Source organism: Coturnix japonica, chromosome 6 (genome assembly GCF_054131305.1).
Source record: "Coturnix japonica strain WE chromosome 6, WE-NBRP24, whole genome shotgun sequence".
In the NCBI taxonomy this organism is placed as follows: Eukaryota; Metazoa; Chordata; class Aves; order Galliformes; family Phasianidae; genus Coturnix; species Coturnix japonica.
In genome coordinates this window covers 5,136,286-5,154,374 of record NC_140668.1, presented here as the reverse complement: position 1 = coordinate 5,154,374, position 18,089 = coordinate 5,136,286, and the positions used below count along the sequence as shown (strand labels likewise).

Here is an 18,089-nt window from a genome sequence, read left to right as displayed (position 1 = left end):
TTTCCATTTAAACTGAAAAAAGTACAGAAACGCTGTCTTTGTTTGATGGTGTGCATAAACATTACACTCCCCGTATATAGCAAAAATAGGTTTTATTTATAATTTACATTTCCACAAGTAAAAATTGTACATTTTTTACATATACAATTTCATTCCATTAAATTTTCACGCATCTACAGAATTTTCACACAATGACACCTGAAACAGTGCAGGCAATAAGAAATTTAAATACAAAAATGTATTTATTAACCAAACAGTCGCTGAGGCCCTGCCTCAATTTGAATGCTTTTATTTCCTATAAAAAGTATCTGCTTTCCAGAATTAACACAGGAGCTCTTCTGTAAAAAAAAAAATCAAACCTCATTCTAAACAGACTCATCTGGTTCTGTTTTAACATCTATAGAGGCAGGTGTGCTCTCTTCTGCACAGGTAGCAGGGGTGTCATCAGGTTCTTCTTTCACTTGAGGTGAGTCACAGGACTCATCCGTTTCCTGTTTAACAATGTTCAACATAATATTTAGGGGATCTTCTACAGGGGTCTTGCTGGGAGAGGGTGTGCAATCAAATGATGATGTCTATAAAACAAACATTCACACAGCATTAACACATTGTTCAAACAACCATTTTTTTTTACCTTCTTTTCCTTTCTGTCTCTTTCAAAGCGCAAACACGTGGGCAAGCAGAGCACTCAAAATCCAAACTTCCACTTATTACTTTCTACTTTATCTAATAATACAAAGTTACTATATCATAGCATTACTTTTCCATAATTACTATCAAACGGTATTATCCTCACAGCGATGAAATGCTTAATATGTTACTGTAAAATATTCCCAACTATTCCCCCCACTGTTAGCTCCCAACTCATAACAAATTTAACATATACTAACACTCATTTTCTCCGTTTCTTAAAATTCTTAAGATTACACATGCTAACAATAAAATCATAATGGCTTCACTTTAGTCTCACCTATATAACACGAAAGCTGTCATGGATACATCATAGCTAACTCTAACTATACATTACAAACTTGCCATTCCCAAGGCATTCCCTCTGATTCTTTGCCTAGGCACATGCAAGAGGAACTGATTCTGCAGACCTGCTCTATATAAAGACAGTGATCAAGCAAACAAACTGAAAGCAAAATAGTTTTAAAAAATATATATATGAAAGTAAAGGTTTTCTTACGTTTTGGTAATCTTCATAGCAGGATGGATGGAAAATCTGGAAAATAATTGTTAACCATTTAAATACATTAGGGATACAGTAAAAGCACCAGTCATAAACAGAACAAATCCAAATCACACTATTCCTCCAGGACAACAATGTGTAGAACAAGTATGGTGTCAAATGTGACTGGGAAGATATCTGGTGTATGCTTAGTTAGGAAAAGCCATCATATAAAAACCTTGTTTAGCACAGGGAAATAACTGGACCAAAACCAACACCCACACTCACAGGACATTCACAGAACAGAATGGGTGGAAGGGACATCTGGAGCCAAGCTGCCCAGCACCACATCCTTTGGCTTTTGAAGGCCTCCAAAGAGAAACAGGCTCCACCACTGGGCTCTTTCCAGCACGGTCTCTCTTGTAATGAGGGGCCCAGAAGTGGACCCAGTAATCCAGGCAGACTCAACAATGCTAAGTAGAGAAGATCACCTTCATTCATCCTTTAGCAACATATTACAAGGGAAGCCTATTGTGCCTGTACTAATGATCCCAGGACTTCAAGCATGTCCAAAGGTTGAGATATTTATACAACTAGAAGCAGGAAAACTAACAAGGGAGTCCTTCAGAAAAGATGGGTCACTGTGGTCTATTTCTGTAATTCTTCTCTTATGCTTTTGTTTTGCTTTTTAATATAAATGAGTGCCACGTAACAAGATTGGATTACCTTCTCATGCATTCTGATAGCATTCTTTAGATGCCACTCTTCCTCTTCCTCATCCCAGTACTGCTCAAACTGCTCCCGGCAGATTTCACACCTCTGAAAGTTATTGAAGTAACATGATAGATACATGGTGTTATTAAAGCCATTACTGAACATCAACATCAAGAACTTGGCTAGTAACAGTCACATATATATATACATTAAGATAACACGAAAACTACATTTTACCTCCACGCTTCCAAAATATCTTTAAGAAAATGTTAATAGAAATTATTTGAGTACAGTTGGTAGAATGAGCAACAACATTTGTCAATTGAAAAAGTTAAGTCTTGTCCCTTTAACAAGGAAGTCTCAGCAAGACACTCTGTAACAATCTAATGCTGTTTTACTGTCAATTAAGACAATCTGGTGCAGGGATTTAGTTTATTTCATGGCATCTTCCAAAACTCAACTCTGAGTTAGAGTGAGAACTGCACAAAGCATTAACACCCTTCACACTTCTCTGCAAAATAAACAGCGACCTCTGAGAACAAGGCACAAGACTTGAATCTACTTACAGACCATATGGGTTACAGCAGGAAAACTGGAACTCACCTCAACTGCTCCAGCTGGTCCAGCAGGCACACTCTGAAACTGCTTTTCTTTTGCAGCTTTTTCAAAGAACTGGCTTTTTGCACGCTCCTCTAGGTCGGCTATTTCTTCAAACTCAATCCAATCCTAAGGACAAGAATTCAATCACAATCACAAACAGCCAGAAATCATTAAAAAATACGTTTGGAAAAAAAAAAAAAGAAGAAGAAAAATGGAATCCCTGAAGTAACAGATATAATCAGCCTTAGTTCGTTAAACTGAAACAGTCTGTGAAAGGCCATTATACTTCAACTTCCATTTCATTCTTAGTCCAACCAAAGCAGTACGGATAACTCCAAGCTGCTTATTGTTCACCACATAACAGCCTTTTCTTTTGGCAAGTATGTCTGATATATCAAGTAGTTTTCATACATCACTGATCACCAAACTCCAATGGTAATACAACTTCAATCTCAATCCCACTCCATGTATGTGAAACACCAAACCCAGCCCTAATTAACAAGGCCCAGGTCCTGCATTGCTCACCGTTACGCTGTAGTACCACCTTCTGTGTGTAATTTTTCGGCGAACGTCTTTTTTCGAACGGTTCTGGCGATAGTGCCAATCTAAATGGTCTGCATAAACGTCTGTCTTTGAAGTAGTAAATCTCATTCCACACGAGCAGCACTGAATTCCAGTGTATAGTCGATTTATAACACTATCATAACGCCTAGAAAAACAAAAAGAAGTTAACATTTCTTTGGAAAGAAATTGGAAGTTTCTCAGTAAGTTGTTTCAAGTGACCTCAGGAGTAGAAGAAAAGCATGATTGTCCTATAAGGTTAAAGCATTTGACAGTCAAAGCATTCATGTAAGTACATTAAAAAGCATTCAAATAAGCATGAACTACTCACAGTGAACACACTAGCATTGTTATATCACACCTACTCAATTGCCTTGGATTAACCGCCTAGATACCACCATGCCATTATTCCTAGTGCAGAGTAAGCTCATGCTGCAATACGCACTGACTGAGTTCTTCAACTTTAAAGTTCGTGAGGTCTGGGACATCGTGATCACCCTGGTCATCATCCTCCTCTTCAGCAGCTGGCTGCGCCGATGTTTCATTCGCTTCTTTAAAAGAAAGAATTTCATCAAAATTTCAGCTCATTTTCAGAACAAAATAAGGTGCACCTGGATATTATTTTTATTCAAATACTAATAAATATAATCTGACTACATTAACCTGAATGTGCATAAGAGCTGAGTCAGTCTCATAGCTTTAAAAAGCGTACAAAAAACAGTATACAACTCCAAATGGCAATTTAACATGACTCTACTTCATCTAAGCTTCTGGCACTAAAATTCAGTATTTAGAGAGAGACAAATATTTCAGAGACTGACAGGAATCTGATTAGAATCACTGACAAGTTATTGAGGTGGGGCACCAAAAAAAAAAAAAAAAAAGAAACGGAGGCTCTAAATAGCTTAAAAGATACATTTAGAAAGTTAATAATTCACTTTATCACACGCACCAAATGGTTTCCCACAAAGATCCATTTAAGAAAAAAGAATGCAATAGTTCACATAGTTCTTACATTTCACTTTACACTTTAGCTACGCGTAAACTGGTGAGTCAGAATGTAATGAAAGCTACATACGTGCTGAAGTGGAATCCGTTTTTGACAGTTTGAGGATTCCTGTTGACAACAGTTTAGCAAACAATTCGTTGACATCGAGCTGACCAACGTGGTTATCAGGATATGAATGTGGAACTGCTCCTCCTAGGAGAGGGGAAATAAGATCACAACACTCAAGGAAACCAAAGGTTAGCATAAAAAAAAAAAATCACCTCCATCAGCATTTCACAACACTCTTTTCCTTCTACCCCTTTTTACTTCCATTTTTAACTTCAATCTACTCATCCACTTCAGTTTGCCTCATACGCAGCCTTTGCCTCATTTCTGCCCCTACAACTTCCTTCCTAATGTGTTTTGAAATGCCATCTACCTGTTTTCTACTGAAATTCCCATGGAAAACGTAGTATTTTCTTGTTCTGTGCTTAAAGATCTCATGAGAATCTATCTACTTGTATCATTTACAACTTGATACAAGACTTTTACTACTAACAATTAATATAGTGGGAATGTGTATTCAGCCTGGCCAATTGAGGTGCCCTTCTGCTATGTGAAAAGCAATCCAAAAATTGGTTTCAGTGGTTCTGTTTTGTTTTAAAGTGTAACTACATACCAAAACCACGCAGTTAAAGCACTCACTGCTTGAGAGAAACCCCTGGAGAGATGACAGTACTCCTGAAACGCCACCTACTGCCATCTCACAGAGAAGGATGCCCTTTAGTGTACAAGGACCCACGGCACCATCACCGTACAGCACTAATTTTTGTGGTCATGAACAGAGAACAGTCCAAAGGACACAGAAGGAAGTTAACTATTACAGTACCTGCAGGGTTCTGAACAAAGCTTCCAGGATTTGGTAGATACTGTTGACCTTGGCCATAAGGTCCTGTCTGAGCAGACATGTGCAAAACCTGTAAAATTAAGCATTTAAGCAATGTTGGCAAGGCAATTTGTTTTTAATTATTCCATCATTAACCTCTACACACTTCTCAGTACAAACTTTTCTTCTACTTGCGCATCCTTCAAGCACATTTTCCACTTAAAGTATTTCAAAGCAATCCTTTTCACCAAAAAAAAAGGGCTAATAGCAAAAGAAACTGGTAAACGTTCACCAAGATCACAATGAGGTTTTATCTAATAACTGAGATAGTACCCATGACATGAAATGCATCCTGAAAGATGGATTTTCAGCAAGCCAGCTGCAAGAAACTTCAGAAAGAAAATAAATTTTTACAGCACGCTTGTAGTATGTCCCCTACAACCTCCAATCTACTGGGAGAACAGACATTGTTTTCACTGATTTACAATTACTTTCTCCTTTAGAAGAGAGCGCTTCCAAGAAGCAACAGCAAGGACAACTGACACCATAAAGCCTGCCAGTGCCATGATCATTCTTCAGAAGCCATAGCTTAAAAGCCTGCATCTTTCTCAACTGCTCCCAAGTTATGGTTGTCTCCAAAAAGACTGCAATTATTTTGGTTCATTTTAATTCTAAACCTCTCAGAAAAAGTAATTACGTATATTTGCTTCAATAATCTCTCATGATTTGTAGGTAACATGCTTTGTGTAAGAGAAAACATCGCATTCTTCCTATTACTTAATTCATTTTCAAATAAAAGATACTGATGTCAGTGCAATATCCTCAGCTATAAAATGGTTGCAAAGAACTGGCTTTTAATTTCTAAAAACAAAGACTTAACAAATAGCAATGCCTGCCCCTTTTTCCTTGAATCATCCAGATACTACTTAAGGGTATTTTTAGTCTGCAAAAAAATGCTTTTAGAGGAAAAACTGCTAATTTTCTACACAAGAATACTTCTCTAAGTAAATTATTTACTAGAATCAGTTCTTACCTGATGACCTCCCATTGACATATTATTGAAGTTTCCGTATTGTGAACCTTGAAGTTTGTCATCTAAGTAATGTCCGGATGCTCTCAATGCAAAATTCTGTGCTCCTGGGCCAGCTGGCCCACTGAAATTTGGTCCTAGTGAACTGTCAAACATTTCAGGCCTTTGGAACTGCATTCCATGAGCTGGTCCGCTGTAGCCCTGTCTGGGATGGTCAACAAACGGACCACTTTGTCCATATGGCGACATCTCTAATCGTGAGGCAGGATGGCTAGCTATATTTTCAAAACGTGAACCATGAAGGCCAAGGGGCAGGTCAAATCTTGAGGCAGGCTGGTGAGGGCCATCAAATCTTTGAGGTATGGCTGCATCAAATCGTAGCTGTGCGGGCTGGCCAGGAGCCCTTTCAAATCTTGGGCCGGGCTGTCCATGAATTCCATAAAATCTTTGCAAAAGAGACAGTTGTCCAGGTTGACCATCAAAGCCAGCATGACAGCCATCAAATCTCGGACCGGTCCGTCCCATAGGACCATCAAATCTAAGTCCACCAACGCCCTGGTGCACTGGTCCATCAATCAACCTGGGCCCTACACCTGGCTGCCCATGTGGCCCCTCAAATCTGAGGCCGCTTCCAGGTTGACCATGGGGCCCCAATGGCTGTAAATGCGGACCCTCAAACCTGAGACCACCTTGACCATGAGGCCCCAAGGGCTGACCATGAGGTCCCTCAAACCTGAGACCACCTGAAGGCTGACCACGGGGTCCCTCAAACCTGAGACCAACTCCAGGTCCTTTGAATCTAGGACCACCAACAGGCTGGCCTGCAGGCCCCTCAAACCGCAATGGTCCAAGAGGTCCCTCAAGCCTCAAAGGACCTTCCCCACCAACCTGTGCGTGAGGTCCTTCAAACCTGAGAGCCCCTGCCAGCTGCCCTGGTGGCCCATCAAATCTTAGGGATCCAGCTCCCCCTGCTCCTGCCAGGGGCCCATCAAACTGAGAAGCACCTGCCCCCACCAAAGGGCCCTCAAATCTCAGAGCAGCTTGTCCAGTCGGTCCATCAATTCTAGAACTTGAACCAGCAGTAGGGCTATCGATAAAAGGACTTCCTTGTCCATCTGCCCCAACTCTTGCAGCAGATGGTCTAGATGAGCCATCAAATAAAGGTCTGTCTTCCATTAGTGCACTTATTCTCGGCTTTGCTTCTATGCCTCCAAATCTTGACCCTGGACTGTCAGGAAATGGTTCTTTATCTGGATCTTCGTATCTAGCTCTTTTGAAACGTTCATTGAATGGTGATCTTGGTTCATCTCGAACACCTGAAAGAGGAGAAAATAAAAGATAAGGCACTGTACAGAGAAGGACCTAGGTGTCCTGGTGGACAAAAGGTTGACCATGTATCAACAGTAGGCCCTTGTGGCCAACGAGACCAATGATAAACCTAGAGTGCGTTAAAAAGAGCACGGCCAGCAGGTCAAGGGAATAATAGATGAGGTCAGGCTCTTTTCAGCAGTGCTCAGCGACAAGATAAGGTGCAATGGGAACCAAACTGTAACATAGAAAGTTCCATAAAAACATAAAGAAAAAAGACAAAACACTTTACTCTGAGGGTTAAAGAGCACTGGAACGAACTGCCCAGAAATGTTTTCCTTCTCCAGAGATAATCATAATCTGCCCAGACACTTTCCTACTCTAAGGTACTTGCTTTAGCACTGGGGCGTTGGACTATGTATCTCCTACAACTCAACAATAACTACTTGCAAAAAGATTGCAAATTATTTGACATCTGTAAAATAAGGCAAAAATACATACCAGATTTCCCAAGCAGCTGTCTTTCTTCACGGTTATCAAACCTACAGACTGCATCACCATCGATCTTCTGGAACTCTGTTGTACCTTTTCCCTGCTGTCTGAGAGCATCTCTGAATTCATCTGATTCTCCCCAGTTGTCGTAAGGGTCGAAGTTTTTTGAACCTCTTCCTCCTTTACTAGCATTTTGTTCCTCAAGCCTTTGTCGACCCTCCAGAGGTGAAAGGTTATCAGCAAAGGGTCTGCTGGTGCCACTTACAGGAGAGTGCCATCTTGATCTTTCTCCAAAGGGTTCTTTTCTTTCAAACTGCACTCCACACTTTGCTTTCCCTTGCTCACAGTTCACAGAGAGCAATGCATCAGGTACATGATAATCCAAAATATCATCAGGATCCAAGAGATCAAGTCTTGACAATGAATGCTGAACTTGTGTCCTCTTCAGTTTAGTTTTATGCTCATAGTATGTTAACTCCGCATCCGACAGAAGAGGCTTCCTTTTCAAAGAGCCTTTTTCATCTGTAGGGCTATCCCACACATTACATCTGTGCTTTCCTTCCTGGTACTGGAACAGCTGTCGAATCTGATGAGCTACCACAAGGAACTCGTCTTGTGTTATTTCACCAGATGCTAAGCGGTCATTGGCCTGTAACATAAAGTTTGGATTTCTAAGAAGAAAAGCAAAGCACAACTATATCCAAGACACCTCTACAAATCAATCAATCAGTATTACCTTTTTAAGTAATTCTCTCTTGCTTGCAGACGTCAGTTCTTTGGGAATTTGCAAATTGGCATCCACACTTAACCGGTGTTGCTGTTTCGGTGCTCGGGGTGACAGAATTCCTTTAGCAGCAGGCCAGTTTTCTCGGTGTTGTTGGTGAGGGGATTTACCAACTGCTTGGTGTTCTTCAGTCTGCTGAGAGCTGTGAATAGGAACACGTTTAAAACACAAGTTAGTTATTTATTCAGGATGTATTACATCTCTATCAGAACCAATCATGGTAAAACATCACTATCGATTTAGAAAGTATGCATAATTGCCATTTTTTACTACAAGCAAATTATGAATCTCAATCAAGAACTTCTGTCAGCATGGGCTGTCTGAATGTTTCCTCCCAAACCTAACTGTACTTCAGCCAAGAGCAGAATTTCCACTTACTTCAGAGAGAATTTGTTTGAAATATGGTAACTTACTATTTATTTTCCTCCCAACCGGGTTTCCACCTCTTGCCTGCTTTGGATCCCTGCCAATTCTCTGCATTCTCCTTTGGATCAGGAGAACCTTTTGTAGAATGCTGGCTTGCTGTTTCTTGGGGCCTGTCTTCTTGGCTTTTTTTCACCCTCCTTGGATCTCGCACCTCTTGTTTAACATTTCGCTTATTAGAATTTCTTTCATCTCTTGCCCCTTGTGAGGCTTCTTCAGCAGGAGACTGTTCAGCGCCAATCTGGCATATCTTTCCAATTTTAGGAGTTGAAGAAGTGGGAGATAAACTCCTGAGTCTTCTTTTGGGTGATCTCCTCTCTCTTCGTTTTGGAGAATGTGTAGATGGTGACCGTGACTTAGGAGAACGGGATCGTGACCGTTTTCTATTACTGGATCTCCCTTGTTTTCCACCCTGTTTTTCTGATTCTTCTGTAGTCACATCTTGTTTCTGGACAACACCATTAATTGTTTTATTCCTGCTGCCTACTGGTCTATGCTCAGATGTCTTATGCTCATCTTTTTCTTTTTTCTCTGTATTTCTCCTCTTTTCTTTCACCTCATCCCCTTTGCTCTCTGGCTTTTCTTGAAGATGTTTTTTCAGTCTTGGATCCCGTTTACTCATTTCAGATACTTTTGTGCTTTCAGATTCTTGGGTTTTAGTATCTTTAGTATTGGGAAGCTTGTTTTTCAAAGGAGATGGAGATTTAGACTTCGTTTCCAACTGATCAGGTTCTTTCTTTTGTGGTTTTTCACCTGCTTTCATTTTCTCTGGCTTTGTTGAGCTTTGTTTTTCAGACTGGGATGTTTTGCTCGCCTTGGTATCAGACTGACCAGATGCGCTTGGTGGAAATTCTTTCCTATGGGACTGATCTTTAGCATGAGAAGAATGTTGTGACATTCTATTAAGTCGAGGATCTCTATTTACTATTTTGACATCGTGAAGTGGAGGACTTGGGGATGGTTTGATCTTCTCAGACTGTAACGAAGCCTGAGTAGGCGTCTTAACGGCCATGTGAGGTGTCTGGGACACATGTGGCTTGGAAGGTGCTGGAACTGAAGGTATAGAAGATGATCCTTGCTGAACACTAAGAGAAACAGCCTGAAATAAGGTGACAAGAAAAAAAAATAGCATTAATCTGTGTGATACAACACCTGCACAGAGATGATCATGTTCTGTTTTGAAAACAAAGATGAAAATAGAAATGTTTTGAAGTAGTTATCAGACTAATCCATTTAACTGAAAATGACCCATTCATTCCTCATCGCAGCAATTAAAATAACATAGTACCAACACAAAAGGCGAAGATCAAGTACAAAGTCAATACTACAAGGTCAACGCAGCAAAAAAAATCAACGAAAGCACACCTCAATACAGCTTTAGTTTTTCTATACATTCCTCATTTCCAAGACAACTAAACGGCCAAGCATGTTTATATATTTTCATTTCTACACTTCTACGATATTTCACTTTAGTATCATCAACTTTCAACACAAGATGACTTTCAATTATGAATGTAAAAACAAAACAGGTTTAACTGCCACCGCCTTCAGATTGTGACAGCCACCACCCTCAATGTCACCCTCAGATTGTGACATCAAACCAACCTGACGTAATGAAGACAGAAACTGCCTTGACATTTCCAACAATCAGGATTCCCCGTTCCTTATGGAAATACTCAATTTTCTAAGCACAAATGTATTCAAAAAAAGCCTTGTTTATGGTGAGCCACAAAAAGAGGTGGAAGACACATCACAGGTAGACATAATTTTCAAGATGAGAACAAAAGACCACAAACATTTTTAATCTGTTCTGAATGTAATCCTTAAGATTTTTATGTAACAATTACTGGTCTAGAGGACCAGATCAACTTGCACTACTCTAGTCCTAAAACAGCTCCTCTTGTCTAAACTTAACTGCACTTACCAGTATAGACGCTAAGGTACGACCAAACAAAGTGAGACCAAACTATGGACCATTCACCAACTATCCTACTCACCAACTGTGCTTTAGTCTGTTCCAACTCCAGCTCTAACTTTTTTTGCTGAAGTTCTAACAACTGTTTTTGCTTCACAAGCAATTGCTGCCTTATCAGTTGCTCCTGTGTCAAATTCTTTTGTATTTCTGGAACAGCTGGAGGAGTAGAGGCACCAGAAGTGACAGCAGAGGTAGATGCAGTAGATTCCTCTGGCTAAAAAATAGAACATAAGGTTACATTCAACATCTTAATGGATCCAGCTAACTCCATCTCTCTTAACTGCTAGTGTGATACAAAACTGGGACTTAGCTTGCACAAGTTAATGACTGCATTTTTTATGCAAAATACAAACAAAACAATTTCTGCTCCTCTAGGAATTGCCTACTGTCATAGGATTAACTGTGCCACCATGACAGAATATGGCATTTAACATAAATGTTTGGAAATCTAGAATTCAAGTTATAAATACTTACAATAAGCCCCTTAAATACTGAGTCCATAAATTCCTCTTGCCTGTCTCCAGAGATCAGATGCTTTATTCTTATCACACTACGTTTGTCAAAAGCAGCATACAAACAACAAAAACAACACGTACTGCCATCTGTTCATACAGTAGGTATAGAGACTTACCGATTTATTTAAAAACTTAGGATTCACATGGATGCTAGAAGTATTCACATTTAGGGGCAGAGGTTTAATTGGCCAAGCAGGATCTAATGAGTTGACTCTGACGTCAAGTGCATACAGTTTCTTCAAAGGAAAAATATCGTCCCATGTGGAGCGTAATTTAAATAAACTTTTCCTAGTATTTGCATCCACCTAAAACAATAAAACAATTCTATGGCTTGTTAAGTTAATATAAAACAACCTATACTTTTCTGTAGAACTTAAGATCTCATATGCTTTATATTCTTACCAAAGTTATCATTTTAACACAACGAACTGGCTACAAAGAACTTGTAAGTGGTGTAGATTGATACATCTACACCAACAGAATCGGTAACAGAAGTTCAAATGCGGACATGTGAAGGTTTAATTGTGTATTACCGTTCTCTGAGAATTTTCTTTCAGCTTTTCCATTACCAAAATTCTCATTTTACTTGGCCAATTTCTGTCAAAAAAAATACAGCGACAAAAATATCCAAAGAAAATGCCTCTGAAACAATACAGTAACTCAAATGTTCGTGCTGAGCGGCACACAGCAACAACAACCAAATCAGAGAACAACAAACTTTCTGAACAGAGAAAGTGTTTTGTTGAGCTGTTTAATCACTGAAGGTTTTTTTCCCCCTAATAAATCCCCCTAATAAATCCAACAAAAGGTGTATGAGTCAAAACGAACTCAAGTACATTTCAGTTCAACTGCAAAATCAGACCCATAAATCAAGCACTAATAGTGCTACAACCCATTTTCTCTTTGCAATCAGATGTAGCAATTAAGCTCAAAACTCACATTAAAGAAAAAATTCAATTAATCTCATAACTCAAGTAGTTAATTTAAACAAATGGAAAACATCTGCTGACAAAACACATGCTGCTGCTAACTCAACCATTACACATTGACCCTTTTTTTTTGGCTTTTCAACCTTTTTCAGGCTACAGTTTTATTTTAGTTGTCACATTAAGACACGTTGTCCAGAAAGTTCAGAAGTTCTTTGAAAAAGAGGGCAGGAACTTCAATAAAAGTAACTCATACTTAGCTAGTATGGGTGGGAGGTGCCTCTACACAACTTTCAGTGTGAGGGTATCAAGTTCACCGCTGCCATGACTGAGCCAGTTTCTGACATCGCTAAGTGTTTAAAGATACCTTCAGTGATTATTTACTGATAAAACAGAATCTCTAGCAATGTCAGGGTGAGAATTTCATCTTGCGATATCATGAGTTATCTAAAGTGACTGACACTTTACATATTGAATATCAATTTAATAGTTCTAGTTAGCTTATTGGACAGTTAACTACAAAACTCAGCAAATGAATTACCCAGAGCTTCAGCTGCAAGTTTAAATGCAACTATGTGAAAGAACACAAACCAATATTGGAAAAATAAGTAAATGCCTGCCTATCTACTCTATACAAAGGAGTTCAATATCTCTGAGCTCACTATTACAATCTACCCCTTATTTAGTCACTCATTGTACACCTGAAAAACAGATATAAAACATTCTGGGATCACAGATCCTCGCTGCTATGCAATAACAAATACACCAAAGCTCCACTTATCTCATTCAGATGCAGTGCCACTTTGTTATGTTAGGGCATACAGGAAACCACAGAAATTAACCATTAATTCAACTTAAACCCATTCAAGTCCAGTCTTTCAAAAGCCGGACTTGGATTTGCCATTCTCATTGAGGAATAAGCACAATTACTTCACTGGGTTTAAAGACTTAGGAAAAAAAAAAAGTGAATACATTTGGCGGCAATTTTCAACACTAAATGAAATTAAAATGGGTATCTTTAATGTAACAAAGCAATAATATACTCTCACAACCTCCCCCCCTCGCCCATCATGTTTTTTAATCACAGACCACTTGAAGAATATCAGCTGCTAGTGGTATTTGTTGCAATTTAAGCACCCATTTTTCACATCAAAAATTAAGTGAATCAGACAAATCTAACTCAGAGAGCTCAGAAAACCTCTAAGAAACTGATTTTCAATATATTCCTGACACAAAGACTAGGTACTTCCTTAAAAAATAAATCAGCAATTCATAATTAACTGTTCTACTAACTTAACTTACAGGCTTGACAACAGCAGGAATGCCCTTCCACATTATAGATACAGTATTTGCCATTCATAAAAAGCAATTAGTTCTTCTGGTTCGGTACCCAAGAAAACCCAAAGCTGAGAGCATGTATTTATTTTACCAGGAACAACTTTGCTTAAATACAGAACTTTTCTGAAAGTGTAAATATACCTTTTCAAATACACAAATAAATGTTGCAACTAGGTTTTTAGTAAATGCAGTAAGATACTCTCTTCCAACTTTCTTGACAATGGAATCCATAAGGTACATAACAGGAAGCTTCTCTGACGCAGGAGCCTGGAGTAAGAAGAAGAAACTGAGAAGTTTAGTACAACAAAGACATACATTAAACTATATATAAAGGGATTACCAATCCCAGAAATACAGACCTCTCTTTTGGGTTGCCACTATCAACACCAAGGGATTTGCTTGGGATTTTGGTTTTGGTTTATACAAAAACTTAAAAACTTAAATCTGGAAAATCAATACTCAGTTCAAAGTATAACGCGGTGGGTCTACCACAGAGAAAAGGAACAACTTGGGTTAATCCTGTTTGTCTCAAAGCTTTGGGGTGAAAAAAGGGGGGGAAAAAAAAAAAGAAAAAAGAAGCCCACAAGACAGTATTACTGCTAGTGTACTGAGTGCAGCCTTTCAAAACCCACTGGAGAAAGTAACTTGAAATGAGCAGGAAGCCATCGCTAGCACTTCAAGGAACTTCTAAAAAATAGTTTATCACTTGGACCTCCCGAATGCTGCTTTTCTCCATCTCACAGAACACAAATCAGACTTCCTGTGAACAGCCCGAGTTAGAGAACTTCGGTAGTAGCAGATTATACGTTGAACATCACAGTCCTTTCACAAGCCACACGCAGAAAAGGTCACAACTATATCACTGTAATCCAAGGGAACGGAGCAAGCAGTCCCAGTCTCTGATGGCACTTCATGTGTTTGGGAGTAGTTAGAAGTAATCACACAGAAATTAAGGAAGCCTACTTCAAAACGTGACAGCATTAGTTTAGCAGTGCCCTCCTTCCAACATCAGCTACTCAGGTGGCACAGTCTAAGAACCGTGACTTCAAAAGAGTTGGGTTATTTAAGTCTTCATTTTTTGGTAATGTTTATTATGTTCTCTAGCCCACGTTCCAATAACCACACAAATGGAATCCCAGATTTGAACCTCTTGTTTTCAGGTGATCTAGACAGTACCCCCTAAGCAAAGAAAGAGACCCACACAGAGCTAAACCAACAGCAGGGAGGCTCCGCATACCACCAGAACACACAGAATGCTAACGCTGAGCTCATCACCACAGAATTCCCACTCTTCTTTCAAATAACGTATGAAAGCTATTGTTGGAAATGTGTGGCTTTGGTTTTTTTTTATTAGTTTCCTAAAAGATAACTTAAAAAAAAAAAAAAACAACTGAAAATCAAACCATAATCAAACCCCGAGTCACAAACTTGCAAAGAAAAAAAAGATTTTAAAAACCAACTTTGTACACAAAATGGGTCTCAGAAACAAACTCTGCACTATACAATGATAAATAAAAAGACAAATACATATTTCACACTTTTTATTTACATATTTTTTTATCATAGCAGTCACACATTTCAGAGCCATTTATTCAGTCGTAAAGCAGAGCACTCCAGTTTTACACTAAACAAAACTGTCTCCAGGCAACACTTTTTAAAAGTGGCTTAAGCAAAGGAGAGCACTTTCCCCCAAAAAAAACAACTAAGAAAACTTGCCTTGAATAAACCACAGTCACAAATAGTAACTAAGGCAAAACTAACCATTGATACAAGATTAAAGACAGCTTTCAAAAGAAGGAGGAAAAAAAAATTAAAAACACACTTCAGGGCAGGCTCTAAAACACCCAGAAATGAAGAAATTTGACAGCATTGATATTTATCACATGTTATATACATCCACCACTGCCCTTTAGGAGATATAATGGTGAGATCTATTCGATTATGACGTCACCTCCCCAAGGAATGGCAAAACTTGGTCACTGGTACCATTTAAAACTAGACTGGAAGAGGTCTGTGGAACGCTAAAGAGCCATCCTGCATTGGTAGAAAGACAGATTAAATAATGTAAGAGATCTTTCCCTCCCCAGCATTAAGACAATACAATTCTCACCATTATAAACAGCGATTTAAAGCCAAAGGGGGGAAAAAAAGGCCTATATTAGAGGGAGCCTGGTATTAGAGGGAGCAAGGGAGACAATGGGGAAGGGGTGACTGGCAAGAACACACGGTGGATTGAAGAAATAACCCTTTTCTTACAGAAAGCTGCAATAGAAAGGTACAGTAACCCCCTACCCCACCCCCATCCGTGTTCTGAGGCTGACTGATGTCAGCAACTGCCTGGGTTGGGCTCAGAGGGAGCCTCCTCTTTCCCTTCCTTTTCTATCACAAGGCTTTCAGACGCCATGTTAGGATCCTACAGGCTTTTCTACACAGTCGGGGAGAATTTCTTCTTCCCATCCTCACCAAATCAACCTCGCTAACCAAGACAGGTGAAGATAACACAGCACTCGCTTTACTTAGGGCAAACAGCCACCTGCAAGCCAAACGGGTTACCCCAAGCCCACATCGCTTTCTCTAAGCAGAAAACACAAGAATCACCCGACCAGCAACACACACACTTCCCTACTAAGAGCAGATGATCGCCTTTCACCTCAAAACTTCCCTGCAAGATCAGCCCCCCACCCTTACTCCTCCAGTTAATATCTCACTGGGAAAATAACCTTATCTTTCAAACTACAAACGATACTTTAAAATAAATCATTATACTTAGCCTTTCTAAAGCGGACGATTTCCGTGCTATAAACTCAACCTTATTTATATTCCTTCACGCTACCTGGATATAAATTGGGGGGGGGGGGGTTGACGACAAGAAACCTGCACAAGGTCAGGCTCTCACTAACGAGACTTATAAAATCGTTATCTACGTTAGAAATCGCTAAATTCAATGGTTTTGACACCAGTTTAAAGGGGAAAACTCAGTTCCAAGGGCGAGGCTCTGCCCAGTCACGGCCAGGCCGCCATGTTACATCTGCTACCGAACCCAAGGGACCCAACCCGTCCGGGTGCCCTCGGGTCCCCTGTTCCCTACGGGGTGTGGGAATAAGGGGCAGCCCTCAGCCTGGCCAGGAAGGGAGGGGTAAAAGGCCGCTTAGGGGAGGGCCATGCTCCCTGCCGAGCCACGCTGTCCTCCGCTTGCTCCCAACAGCGACCCCCAGGCCTGCTGCCCCCACCCCCCCTCCCTCAGCTCTCCCTGCTCCCCCCATTGCCATCTCTGACCCTGGGAGCACCTCACTTGAGGCCCCGAGCCCTGCTCCCCTTCCCTCCCCCTCCCAGCCTCGGCCCCGCTGCCTCCCTCTCTCGGGCCCTCCTTCTCTCCCTGCCTCCTCCGTCCCTCAGCCCTTTCTCCTGACCCCGGCCGGTCCCCCCAGCAGTATAGGTAGGAGTAGTAGGCAGTTGAATATAAAAACCTTGGCGATTTGCGCCTCGATCAGGGAGACGATGTCCTTGGCGAAGGGCACGTTCTCCTTGGCCAGGATGGTCAGCATGTTGATGTGAGGTTTGCTGTTGAACGTCAGGTCCTCCAACGATGACTGGTAATCGCGGCACACATCCTCCCGGGCCTCGCTGCTACCAGTGCTGCTCTCCGGGGCCGACATGTTCCTCCAACCGGGGCCCGCACCAGGACCCGACCCACCGACCGACAGCCCCCTCTCCGCGATTCCCCTGCCGCCTCCGCCACCGAGCGACGCTTCCCCCCCTCCGCTGCCGCTGGGTTCCTCTACCGCATCCTCCGAGCTGCGTCTCCGCTGCTTAATGACGCTGCTAATGCTGTCCGGATCGCCAATGCGCTTCCGACCGCCGCTGGCTCAAGTCTCAACGCTCACAAAATGGCGGCGGCGACTACGGCTCGCGAACCGCTTCCTCCAACCGTTGCGTCATGTGAAATTGGGCTGAGGGAAAAAAGGGGCCAGCAGCTTGGAATGCCCCTTTTGTTCGCTCAGCGCGTCCCCATTGGGTGATGCTCAACCGCTCCGCATGCGATTGGCTCGACCTGAAGAACATGAATGTGATTCGCTGGACCATCTCAATCTACAGATGATTGGTTGCTATGGCCAAAAACCCGCCCTCACCTCTGCGTTCAGACTTACGATTGGTTGTTTTTCCCCACTCCCCTCCTCTAACTCCCCGGGCCAATCCCTCCCGCCTTCCCCTTCAGCCCTCAGTTCTGATTGGTGCTCCACTGCGATCCTGCCTTTCCTCCTCACCCTCCACAGAGTCACACAGAATCAGTCACAGAATGACCCGGGTTGGAAGGGACCTCAAGGATCATGTAGTTCCAACCCCCTGCCTAGCAGGGCCACCAAACATAAACCTTTAC

At 41.2% G+C, this 18,089-nt stretch overlaps 2 protein-coding genes across 5 annotated transcripts in view; one reads left to right on the top strand and one right to left on the bottom strand.

Moving 5' to 3' along the window:
* The window catches only part of LOC146760284 (receptor-type tyrosine-protein phosphatase T-like), a 224,586-nt gene that overhangs the window by 11,582 nt on the left and 194,915 nt on the right, over nt 1–18,089 (top strand). The window lies entirely within an intron of this gene.
* Nucleotides 26–17,414, bottom strand: LOC146760288 (pre-mRNA cleavage complex 2 protein Pcf11-like). 4 transcript variants are annotated; one of them, XM_085550755.1, is made up of 16 exons: nt 17,179–17,414; nt 13,853–13,978; nt 11,564–11,752; nt 10,955–11,146; nt 8,948–10,056; nt 8,487–8,676; nt 7,760–8,399; nt 5,954–7,266; nt 4,924–5,011; nt 4,125–4,247; nt 3,492–3,597; nt 3,011–3,194; nt 2,489–2,611; nt 1,898–1,990; nt 1,190–1,225; nt 26–575 (listed from the first exon to the last, which is right to left on the bottom strand). In XM_085550755.1, the coding sequence occupies exons 1-16, from the start codon at nt 17,365–17,367 to the stop codon at nt 366–368; spliced, it is 4,911 nt and encodes a 1,636-aa protein (XP_085406881.1). In that variant the 5' UTR covers nt 17,368–17,414; the 3' UTR covers nt 26–365. The 4 variants fall into 4 exon arrangements, with proteins under 4 accessions (XP_085406881.1, XP_085406879.1, XP_085406882.1 ...); XM_085550753.1 differs by having other exon boundaries at nt 3,492–3,594; nt 17,179–17,407; XM_085550754.1 differs by lacking the exon at nt 26–575 and having other exon boundaries at nt 1,191–1,644; nt 17,179–17,407.